Source organism: Mustela nivalis (assembly GCF_964662115.1).
Source record: "Mustela nivalis genome assembly, chromosome: 17".
Taxonomy (NCBI): Eukaryota; Metazoa; Chordata; class Mammalia; order Carnivora; family Mustelidae; genus Mustela; species Mustela nivalis.
In genome coordinates this window covers 1,804,201-1,816,571 of record NC_139036.1, presented here as the reverse complement: position 1 = coordinate 1,816,571, position 12,371 = coordinate 1,804,201, and the positions used below count along the sequence as shown (strand labels likewise).

At 62.0% G+C, this 12,371-nt stretch overlaps 1 protein-coding gene across 1 annotated transcript in view; it reads right to left on the bottom strand.

Annotated features, from left to right (window-relative positions):
• Nucleotides 1–535: 535 nt before the first annotated feature.
• Nucleotides 536–12,371, bottom strand: part of KIAA0753 — a 32,522-nt gene continuing 20,686 nt past the window's right edge. The window contains exons 11-15 of the mRNA XM_082708498.1: nt 11,659–11,880; nt 10,699–10,780; nt 7,915–8,035; nt 7,315–7,539; nt 536–1,785 (exon numbers count right to left, since the gene is read on the bottom strand). Of these exons, the coding sequence (XP_082564624.1) occupies nt 1,668–1,785; nt 7,315–7,539; nt 7,915–8,035; nt 10,699–10,780; nt 11,659–11,880 (768 nt within the window). The 3' untranslated portion in view covers nt 536–1,667. The remainder of the gene's footprint in view (nt 1,786–7,314; nt 7,540–7,914; nt 8,036–10,698; nt 10,781–11,658; nt 11,881–12,371) is intronic.

The following is a 12,371-nucleotide window of genomic DNA, read 5'->3' as shown; positions in this document are numbered from 1 at the left end:
ACTCACTGCCCCTGTCCCGAGGCCCTTCTTGTCCCACTGGCCCCGAGGGCTTCCCTGAGACCCTTCCTCCTCCTCGGCCCCTTGCAGGCAGGGATGAAGAAGACCCCCATCCCATTCCCTCTGGGGCCCCAGTGCCACCAGCAGAGGGAGGAGGAGGGTCCTGTCGGCCACCGCAAGGGGCACTTCTCCAACCACCCAGCATTCCCAGGGCAGCAGCGCCTCAGACATGGCACCCTGCCTCAGGCCACCGAGGAGACAGGTTAGGCCCCCCGCTCCCATACAAGCCCATCCCAGGGGAGCGGTGCCACCCTCCATGCAGTTCAGGATGCACGGAGCACCCAGCACACAGGAGGGAGGCACGCGGGAGCAAAGAGACCAGGGGCAGGTACGCGGGCAGGACGCACGGAGCATACGTCCAACCCTCGCATTACTACCATTCGTTTCCACGGCCCTGTGCCCCCATGAGATGCGGTCGGTTGGCGGCGTCTGCTGTGGGCGAGAAGGGGGTGCGGCCCATTTCAGGCAGACACGCACGTACTGGAAAATCCTTAGTTTATTTAAAAATCAGTGCAGTACAAACTGCCCCACAGATGACTTTGAACCACCACGTGCGCCGCACAGGGACGACCTTTGGCCCCAGAGCCTTCTTGGTCCTGAGGCCACACGAATTCGAGCAGAAGGCCAGCACCACCCCGGCCCAGGAGTGTGCGCGGCGGTATGGCCAAGCCGCTCCCGCGGTTGCCTCAAATTCCCTCGCGCCAGAGAAAGTCCAGCTGTGATACCGACCGCGTCCTAAGGAGTCACATCATCCCTGACCGAGCCAAGCCAGGCCAGCTGACGGAGAGAACCTTCTTCCAGGAAGTGGCCTTACTTTCATGCACATTCCTTTTCTGTTTCTGAAAAGCCAGAGGCACTTCTTGGCAAAACACAGCTTGGAGGGGACGAAACGAATCGGCTATGGCTCTCAGGCGTCTTCCTCTGCCGGGGGACCTGCCGGGCTTTCCGCACCCAGGCGGGTCCTCTGCTCTGGCCCAGTCCTCTCCTCCCGCCTGGTCCTCTGCGGGTCCACAGGCGTGGAATATGCTGGCCCAGAGGACAGGGACACCAGCCCGGGACCCTCCCGACGGCCTCCGATGGCCCCCGCGTGCTGACACAGTCTGGACATCAGAACACGGCCGCTAGGGCGAGACAAGGCTGCGGGCCATGGTGCAGAGGACCGCCGGAGTGAGAACTGGCTGGCGGGACGCCGAGGGCTGGTGGGCTCCGTCTGCATAGCGCGGCGTCGCGGGGACTGACGGAAGCGAGCTCGGGATGACGGGAGCACAGGAGCCACGGGCGCAGGCGGCTGGGCAGCAACGTGGACCTTCGGGAAATACACCTGCCAGCACCTTTCCCCATGCTCCTGTTACCAGACTCAGTGGCAAAACAAACATAGGATTTCAATGGGGAAACTACACATTGAGAAACTATTATATTGTCAAAATTCACAATTTCCAGGTGCTGAGAAACACCTTGCCCTCCATCATCAACCACCAGAGCCATCACCACGACCACGAGAGGATGGAAAGGGGCCCCTGCTGCGGGCAGCACCCAGTAGGCACAGAGGGGCAGCCAGGCTCAGGGGCTCCCGTGCGCCCCGGGGAGGAAATCCACTGCAGACGGGGCCCTCAGGTTGCGGCCTCCAGGAACTCTGAGGTGAACACGGCTTCCGCGTAGTCCTCGCACGCGTCCTCCAGCTCCGCGGCCACGGCCCCCAGAGCCTCATCTACCAGCTCGTCGGAGAAGCTGAAGACAAACAACACAGCTGTAGGGGCCTGGCCATGGGAGCCGGGACTCACCCAGCGGGCAGCCCCGAGCCTCACGTAAGATTCGGGGCCGTGGCACCTCTGCACAGGGAACACCAGGCCAGAGGCCCCGCTTGCCGGGACCCCACAGCCAGGCTGCGGCAGGACCTGGCGTCCCCACGGATGCCCTACCACTGCCCGCCCCCGCCCCTGGGTACCTCCTCTGGGACAGTCACCCCCATGCTGCCACTGACAAGACATGGGCTCACGGCCACCAAGTGCCACACAGCATCTACTCTGGGGCAGGACCCAACCCAGGCCAGCGCTGTAGCCGCGGCCCACCGCCTCTCCAGCTCCCCAACAAGTCTGTGGCCGACCCCAGCCTCTCTCATAACCTGGACATTTTCCAAAAGAGCAAAGTCTTTATTCGTGGAATGTCCCCCAGTCCAGGCCTATGGAACCAAGGCCAGAGAAGGGACGCCGTGTCCCTCAGTGCATCCGGCCATCCTACGTGGCTTGCTGGGGCGCTGCGGGGACGTGGCCAGCTCTCTGGCTGCGCCAGGCCCCCCTGACAGGGGTGCCTTGCTGCAGGACTCGGGCACAGGTGCAGGCCCGGCCACCGTCGGATGGCTGCAGGGGGGCTCCCCTTCCCAGACAGACTCGCGTGCTCGCCCCTCCCTCCCTCCTTCCCAGCAGGGGGCCTCGCCTGTAACTGATCCCGGATATTTGTGCACACATTGCCCCTCTGATACCTGTGCCCCACATGGCCATGGGCGCCCACCCCTAGCTGCTCCTGGGTCCCCCTAACTGCCCCCTGGTCCTCTGACCCCTCCTTCCTGGCTCAGGGAGATGGTTTGGCCATTGTGCCCACTCCAATCCCCGCACCCAGACCCAGCCATTTCCCCGAGGGGCTCGGGCACATTTTAGGGAGTACGGCGCTCAGGAGCCAGGTGCTCTGTGCTCCTGGGGCCACAGCATGGAGGCTCTCTCAGCAGACAGGCCAGACAGACACACGGACACCTGCCGCGTCCATCCCGTATCCTCCCCACGTGGCACACAGATGCACGCACTAATCTGACCGGCCCTCCTGTGTCCGCGCCAGACGCCCACCGAGCAGAAACACATGCGGCCACGGCTCTCTGGGCTTCACCGAGGGCACACAGGCCGTGTCCAAGCCGCTTGGACCGTATGCCGTCTGCCCCTTTCCCTAGATTGGGTTACTGGTGGGAAATACCGGGAGGTTCGAGTTTCCGCTCATTCCAAGCTGGGGGGTTTGGGAGGACAGGTGAGAAACATGAATGTGGGTCCCCACAGCCTAGCCACAGCGCGCAGCCACCCCCATCCAGACGTGTGGAGCTTCTGTGGCTCAGACCGTCCTCCCCTGATGCGTGTGGTCTTCTCCACTCAGCGCAACCCCGACACATCAGAGCCCCTCACTGCCAGCGAAACGGGTACTTGCTCCTCGTCCGCCGGCTCCCTCCCATCTCCTGCTCCACTCCGTGGAGATCTGTGGTATTTTTTCTTCGCTGCTCTTGTGGACGTTGCACACTCTGCTCCCATGTGCCTGGATGCCAAGCCTGACCGCAGACATTCTTGCCGTCTCCCTGGTGGCTCCCAGAGGCTCTGGAGTAGCTGTCACGCTCATCCTGCCATGACATGGGCGGGCGTCATCGAACCCACGGACACCCACCGCCGCACACACGCCCACGCTCACCTCTCCTCTGGCCCCGCTTCTGCTCTGCCCCAGAAATGCACACTTGCCATTTCCCATGGTGAAGCAGCCAGTGACAAGCATCCTCACTTCACTCGTCGGAACCCCTCACCTCCGTAATGCACCTGTGCCAGAGTGGCGGCCCTCTCCCCTCTGCCCTTACGGGACGCCCCACGCCGCAGCCTCTAGCGCTCTGCTTCCCGCTCTGCCCTCCTCCAAGTGATTTTCACGTTTCCTCTTATTTTTCAAGAAAATTGCGACATGTGCCTATGCGTGGATTTCTTCTCACTTTCCGTGTTTGGGGCTTGTAGACCTTCTGGAACCCACGGTCCGAGGCTCCAGCAGTGTGGACAGCATGCCCAGCCCCGTCCTGATGCCCAGAGCACTGCCCAAAGGGTCCCAGCCCCCGCCAGGAGCATTCCCAGGCTGCCACAGCACATCCTGGGCTCCCACCCCTGGGATCCATCTCCGAAGGTCCTCAAAAAGCCCCCGTACTCCCCGGGCTGACCATCAGCTTGTAGCTTGTGGAGGCTCCATCTGCCCTGAGCAGGAGGTGGTCCTGATTCCAGGACCACCACGACCAGAATCACCCACTATGCTCTCGACATTCCTGGCCCTCGCCCACCCCAAACTACAAGACAGATGCAAAGGTGCCCCTGTGCCCCGGGTAACAGCCCGTTTCCTTCCTGTCTCCACCTTCCCACCGACCCTCCTTAGCCCTCCGTCCTCCCTCCACAGGGGCGGGTGCTCCCCACCCCACTCAATCATTTCCCTCACATGATGGCTTCCCACGCCGGGGTCTCACTTCCTAAGTCCTGTCTTGCTTTCCTTGACGCCCACACTGTGCTGGTGCCCCATGTTCCCAGGAGCTCACTGAGGACTGCTGCCCGGCCACCAGGTTTCTGGGCGCTGCATGTGACGGCGGAATCCGGATGGCGCCTTCACTCTGCCACCTCATCCAATGGCTTCGCCGAGCTCTGAGCTCGGGGGACTTTGCGGGATGCTTGGACGTCTTCCAGTGGAGTCGAGCTGAAAACGACACGCTGTTCTCCTATCAGGTTCGTGAAGGGGCCCGCGGGACTCCCTGGGACCATCTGTCGCCTGCCCCCCACACGGGACGCACACGTGGCTTCCTGCAGTGATGTCCCGAGGCGCGTTCTGCCCAGTCTGTGCCGTCGCTCCTCACATACCCACTCGCCGCGGATGTGTGGCCTCCGGAGCGTCTCCCACATCCGCTTCCCTGTTCTCATGGACGCGGCTCCCACCACCAGAGGCTGCTGCCACAGCCCAAACATCCGTGTCCCCACAACAGAAGCCTGTTGAAGCCTCAGCCCCAGGGGGCAGAGGGCGCTCAGGCCCTGCAGGAAGGGGCCCCGGGGCTGGCCGCCATCTCCTCAGAGAGCAGACGGCTCGCATACCGGCCTCAGACGACCCCACCTCCAGAGCGTGACCCACGGTCCAGCTGCTGAACACCACAGCCCCGGGACGTCTCCTAGACTCATGACTCCTAGAACCAGCAGCGGATCTGCAAAGTCCTGTCTCTCCTGCCTTCTGCTCGCTCTGCTGCCTGCCTCGGGGGGCCTGGCTTGGCTCGTGAACTCTCCGGTGACTCTGGCCATTGTACTCGTAATTTCTGAGAACTCACTTCTCCTCAGGACCTCCTCTTTCAGTGTCCCAAGCTTGTGTCTCCGTGTGTCCGCGTCCTTCACTCCCGAGGACACGCGTCCTGGTTGGTCCAGCTTGAGCCCTGCTCAGAGTCCGCCCACCCCTCCCACTCACCCATGCCTCTGCCCACAGGCACCCGGCTCCCACGCCCCTGACCTCCGCAGCGCTTCCAGCAGCTGGGTCTCCTGCCGCCGCTCTGCGGCTCGACGGCTCCCAATGCTCCTGCCTGTCCCTGCTGGCCGTCATCTATGGCTCCACACAGCCTTCGGGTGACACAGAGCACAACAGGGATTCACGAAGGATGGGTAGGTTTGCGGCTCCCCCTGCCCATTCTGGCCACAGGTCTCCGGGACCCCGTGAGTCTGCTCCTGTCGAGAGCAACACCACCCTGGCCGCTCCCACCAGCACCCTTATGCCCGATCACACCGTCTGCTCCTTTCCCACACGGGAACAGCGCTGTTCTCGGCGGCAGGCAGTGGAGGCGTGAAAAACACAAGTAAAGCTGAGCTCACTCCCTTGACCCCAGTGGCTACTCCAGGATGCGGTGGACACGACCCTCAGCTCCAGAAGCCCGCAAGAGAACAAGACCGGAGCGGGAGCCCTCGGAGCCGGGACGTGCACATGCGCAGTCCCTGCAGGACCCAGCGGGAAGGCCCACAGAAAGGCCGCTGCCTCTAACCCTCGGACTCCTCCAGGCCCGGAGCAGGACAACAGATGAAAGGCATCATGGATCATGGGAAGGCCACTCGACAGACGCTCTGTCCTCCTCGGCTCATTTCAGATGTGCCACAGGCCCATCAGCCTAACCGACACAGGCAGGTCTGGGAGGAGGGAGCGTCCCACTGTGCATGCCAGGGAACACACAAGGCTAGCAGGCTTCCCCGTCCTCCTCCCCAGAAAACAAACACACAGCGCACGCAGAAGAATCAAGAGGCCCGGAGGGCATGGGAAAGGGAAGGCTTGGGGGCAACACAGGGGACAGACATGAGCCACCATCCTGGTCCCACTTCAGAGCAAGACAAGGAAACAGGATCACAGACCTCGGCAGGAGACCGCGCACAACAGATGTGTAGGAGAAATACCCAAGACTGGGGAGGGCGAAGGGCAGGTACTGGAACCCTAAGGGGCCATGCAAAGAAGGGAAAAACCCAGGGTCAGGGGAGAGAGGCCCACTGATAGACCCACTGAGCACAAAGGCCTCCCCGAGTGGAGGTGGTTGGAGGGGAGGGCCAAGTGTGCAGGCAGGGCCCCCTATACTCCTGCAAGAGAAGGAAGCTGCGAGCTCGGAACCAAGACACCCACAATGGAAACGCAGCAGCCGCGAGTCTGTGGGGAAGACGGCATGAAGGGGCACAGATGCGGAGTGTCAACCTGGCCTCCCTGCACGGGGCAGCGTGTGCTTGGCAAACCAGAGAGGAGACCCCCGGGAAGGCGGGGTGGGGGCTGCTTGCACAGGTGCCGAGAGAAGGACGGCCCAGGACAAGAGCCACCCCGCAGATGCAGAAAGCGGTCGGGCCCATTTTGTGGGGAGGGAAGGAAAGAGGGTCTCAGGAGACAAGTGGGGCGTGGAGGCCAGAGACCCATCGCGAGGGGAGCGTCTGACTGCGGGCGTGCAGGCGAGTGGGCATGCGGGGCGGGTGTGGGTGTGGGTGCGGGGCGAGCGAGCGTGCAGGGCAGGCGTGCAGGGCGTGGTGGGAAGGATTTCTTGGCAGCAGCCCGCAGTGGCCAGAGGAAGGGCCGGCCGAGGCCCAGCACCCATTCAGAGACCGGGACGGCAGCCGTCCATAGGGCTGCGTCAGGTGCCGGCCAGGACCCCCACATGCGCCACAGTGCAAAGGAACAAAGTTACATGTGCCTTTAAACGCACGGTTTACACTCCTTCTCCAAGTACCAGTAGCGGGAGAACCCCAGGCAGCCACCCCTCTTGGGAGGCGGCCCGGTCCAGCTGGCTCGGGTCGCGGACCCGACAGGGAGGCCGCCCAGTGCTCCTGACACAGCGATAGGCACCTGCTTCGCCAGCTCCTCTGCCTGAGAAGGCAGGTGGCAGAGAAAGCCCGCCTGGGGAGCCCACATGTCGGCCTGTCCCTCTGTGAGCCTTCTGGGCGCTCCTGCTCAGCGCCTGGCCCCCTGGCGCAGCCACAACATCGTACTGACCTCTCGGCCAACAGCCACGGGTTGAAGGTGCCCACAGCCTCGTGCGCGACCAGGCGGAGGTACTGCTCGAAGCGGCTACAGTAGTCCCCAATGCTGTGCCGCAGGCCTGGGGGGACGTGCAGCATGGTCTGGCCGTCCTTCTGCGGACACTCTTCTGGGAGGGGTGCAAGGCGGGCCCCGCTCTTCTCAGACCTCTCATCCATCCCCACGCTTTCGTCCAGGGAACTGAGGGAAGAAGGCAGTCAGGAAAGCGTCCAGCGCACCGTAGCAGGGCTGAGTGGTTCCCTCCACCCGCCACGTGGACGGGCGAAGGCCTCCCTCCCGCCTGAACAGAGCCAGCACCCCCAACTGCGCCCTGCTCGCCCTGCCCATGGCGGGAGCCGCTGCACCGGAGGCCAGAGTGGGCGCTCGAAGCAGGTCTGTCACAGAAGATGAGCCGGGACAATGGCGCTGCCCGCCCCGCAAGCACGCTACTTCCCAGGGCCTTCCTGGAGCTTGGGAGGTCTGGCTCTGTCCTGTAGGAATCAAAGGACCCCAGGGCTTCCCAGGGGCAAGCCAGCACCTGGACACAGGTCTGATGCTGGTCTCAACTCCACTCACTTGGCATTCCTGGGTTCTTCCAACACGATGTTCACGTCGGGGTCTCTGCAAGTTGGGGTCTTTGTGATCCTGATTGGATGAGGAGAGAGAGGCCTCTCACTTACTGCTGGGGGGGCCTGCCCTAGAAGAGGAGAAGCAGACAGTGACCGCGGAGACACGCCGGCAGGCGTCCCAGAGCCATCCTCGCAGCTGGGCCCGTGGCAAGGCCACACGCCCATCTCTCAAACCTAACCAGGGTCCAACAGGGCAGAAATGCTCCGGTTTGCAAAGAAAAGGCGAACTTAAAGTCACGACAAGGACTTGGCATTAAGACGCGATGAGCCCGCTCAGGAGCCTCGGGAGCCCAGAGGACGCTCTGCCAGAGGCTTGTGCGAAGCCCCAGAAGAGGCGGCTCCCATCGGGGCCAGCACTCGAGGATGCCTGAGCACCTGGGTCCGTTGTTAATCTTGAGATGGTCTGATTACTAGGGAAGGAAGGAAGCACTCCCGGCGGAACGCTTAATTGGCTGGTTCAGTCTGTCTCTGGGCATCGCCGGGAGAGAACTGCGACGGCAGTCAGGACACGGACTTACTAACGAGCCTTGACCTTGACAGCCCTCTGAGCTCTGGGTCACTTGAAACTTGAAGGGTGTTTCACGTAGAGGAAGAAAACGTGTGCTGCTCTCTGGGAAGGAGCCCGGTGAGCCAGATTCACGCCGACGCGCCTATGGCATCCTTGTTACATCCTTGCTACGTCCCTCAGTGTTTGCAAAAACACCACACAGGACAGCTGTCCACTGTTCACACGAGCAGAGAATAAGAGAAGGAAAAACCACTCTCAGGGTGGTTCTGTGGTACAGCTGGGCACGCAACCAGAGCGATAGACACGGGACTCCGGGACTTCCCAGGCAAGGAGTGCTCACTCTCGGGGTAGACCGCGCTTGTCGGGGGCACGTTGAGCCTTCACACGCTCAGCAGCAGTGACTGGCCCGAACTGTCCTTGAAACGAGAGCAGAGTCCTGCGGTATGGCCGGCTGCTGCACAACGCAACCTGCTGCACGCGCACAGCAGGGCACCAACTCCGGCCTCAGCTCTGCGGCCTGGCTACGAGGGGAGATCCTTCACCAGCGACCCCGACGCACGACGGGCACGACGGCCAGGGAGCTCGCAGGCAAGGGAGGGAGGGAGGAGCCGAGCTCCAGAGTGGGGGCGGCAGGAGCCCCGCACAGGTGGGGCCAGGGGACCCCAGCCTCCCAGAGCAGCTGCACAGCTGTGGCACCTCACGGTGTTGGCTGGGGGGCACACGCCACGAGCAGGGGGCAGGGGCTTGAAAACCACAGAACACACGAAAGGCCAAAATGAGCGCTGCGCTTAGATGGCTCACGTCCGTCAGCATATGGCACAGTGCACACGTCCCCCCAGGCCATACCCCACAGCCTGATTCTAGAAGAGCAGCGGCCACCCCCCCACCAACGCTCTGCACTCACGCCCTGTGTGCGGCACCTCCCCACGGCCATGAGGTGGCCGCTGACGAGTGGCACTTCCGGCCACAGCCGTGACAGGAGCCAGCAACTGTGTCCATGTGGAGCAGGGGAGCGGGAAGCGGGCGTCTCCTCCGCAGACAGCTGGGGACCGCAGGGCTATCCCTCGGGAGGAGAACCAAAACCAGACCCTCCCCTCTACCTCATGTCACAGGACAACTTTCATTCGAGATGGACCCAGCCATACGCACAAAAGCTAAACCTGAAAAGCTTCTAGAAGAAAACAAGACACCCCCTTCCGAACTTGGGGGTAGGCAAAGGTTCCTTAGAAAAAGGAAAAAGGAAAAAGTTGATGTTAGGTTTTTCGAAGTCAGAAACGTCCCTACAACAAGCTACACCTGAGAACAAGCTTGGCAAACACCGGCCCACGTCTGTCTGAGGAGACCCGCAGCCGCGAGAGCAGGGCCGGCACGCGGGGACGACGTGTCCCGGGGTCTGGCAGCTCCGCAAACACATGGGAAACCGCCAAGCCACGCGCTCCAAAGGCCGAGTCCAAGGAAGGTGAGTCGCAGCTCACTAAAGCTGGCGTGAGGAGGACAACGGATGCAGTTGACAAAACACTTAACTCGGAACACAGAGGACTCTACGATTCCAGAAAAAAGACTCCACGATGTTCAAAAACGTACGAAGCACCAGGAAGCCTCACGCAGACAGACGCCACGGCTGACGATCACAGAGAGACGTTCTAAACATCATTGTTCATCGAGGGCATGAAACAACCACAAGACACGAGTCCACGCCCGTCACCACAGCTGTAGTCCCAGACCGCCGGGCGCCCGGGTGCAGGCCTGGCAGTTTCCCCCAAAGTGAAGCACACAGCCCTGTCCTGGGACCTGCTGGCATCCGCGCAGGCCCACACACCCACATGCTCACACGCGCTGGTCCCCAACAGCCCAGGACCCGCAGGCAGACGGATCAACAGGAGGCGTGTTCACGTGCAAGAAGCCCGCCGTGTACCTGTCTGCCACAACCCAGCTAAGGACACAATTAACATCCGTGCTTTTATCACATATAAGTTCAATCTCAAAAGGAAACAGAGCCACAGAGAAACGCGACCCTCTAGCTGCAAACACACGCTGCAACATTCAGGGTCACGCGCGCCCACACCTGCCACGCTCTGACACGCACCCACACACAGGGGATGGGCTGGCGGGCGGCGCGTGCAGGCACGTGCAGGTCCCCAAGTTCTGCAACGTTCCTGTGCGTCCAAAACCTTGCAGCATACGGTGTGGGGGAGCATGGGGGGGATGCGGGGGGACACTCACCCGTCTTTCCTTCCTGCCCCCACAGGTGAGGATCAGCATATACGATTTTACTGTATCTCTGGCAAACTGTCTCCCGGTATTTCTGTAAAAGAAACAAGTTTAATGATGAGCAATGAGTAGTTTCATTCCGCACCAGAACGGCTCACCAATGCGATGTGGCGCACTGCCAGAAACAGGCGGCAAGGGCGTTCACGAGGCCAAGTCTAAAATTTAACGGGGAGTTCATCTGACCCATCTTAACGGAGACCAGCACTGCCCACAAGAACCTGTCTTGACGGGCGGCCTGTCCCACGGGCCGCTGACCACTTCAAACGTGAGCCATGGGCCCCGTCGGAATAGGTTTCCATCGCCCCACAGGGCTAGAGCCAGCCGCTTTGGATGCTGCAGGCTGGACGGGTACCCCCGGGAAGGGTAACTGTGTTAGCACGGGGGCGAACGACACACTTTATTTTTTAAAAACCAAGAAAAGACGGTCTTCCTGTTTCTACTTAGCAGCAAATCCAAACAGAGACTCGGTCATGGGGCTCTTAGACGGGACCGCCTGGCATGGGGGAGGACCAGGAGGCCCAGAGCCCCAGCACACCCCTGGTGACGGCAGCCACGTCCTCCGCTCCTTCACCGAGCCTCAGTTCCCCACTCTGGACACTCCAGGCCCCAGGCTGGGTCCTGCCGGAGGCATAAGCTCATATGATGAAAGGTCCCGAGGTGGCATCACGGCAAGTGAAGAAGAGAGATGCTGTGTGATCTGCAGGGAACCCGTGCCAGGGTGGGAAGTCCAGGCCCCAGCTCTGGTCCCAAGGGGGCTCCCATCACCTACCGATGACACCACGTCCTGAGCTGCGTCCGGCAGGGTGCTGACACCTCGCAAACACCCCATCTCCCAAGGCCTGATGCTGGCCGCAGTGGGGCCGGGACGAGCATCTGGGCTGCAGAAGCGTGGGGGGCGGCCCCGGACCTTACCTCCATTTCCTCCACCCGCAGCATCAGGCTCTCCAGATCCGGGCTGCCTCTGCCGTCCCCGATGGGCGCTGAGGTTTCTGACTCCAAGCCCCCATGGTGGGTCGTGGTCCAGGGCCCGTGGGCAGCGTTTTCCAAGCAGTCCCCCAGCTGGTGAAGACTGTGGGCTGCACGGTCCAAAGCTGCAGCCTGTGAAGCGAGGTGGGTGGAGAGGCAACGAAAGATCTAAAGGTGGCCGGTGGCCATTCCCTCCGTTGCACCCCTACCACGCCAGCGAGCCCAAAGCAGCCACATCAGCACAGCTGCCACCAGCCACTCAGATGCTTCGGCGAACCAGGCACATGACCGAGAGCAGTACCTGCCAGCCGGTGAAGCACGCATTCGCCTTGTGCCATACCCAGAGAAAAAGCCCGCTACCCCACGGGTCGGGCCCAGATGACAGGTCTGTTCTTGTGCGGTTCCAGGCTTTTGGAAGAACGTCTATTCATGACGTCACGGGGCTCCTCATGCTCTGCCCTCATGCCAGGCTCTCTACCCTTCACCCGGGAGCACTTTGCCAGCTTCTCCTGACCCCGTGCCCATGACGCCCCACAGCACTTTACGATCTGCGAAGCGTCTGCACGCTCCGGCTCTTCATACTCAAGGATGCGTCTGTGACCTGCTCTGAGGGGTTATACAAGGAACGTGTGCTGGGAAGCGATGGCATCAGGCTCTGG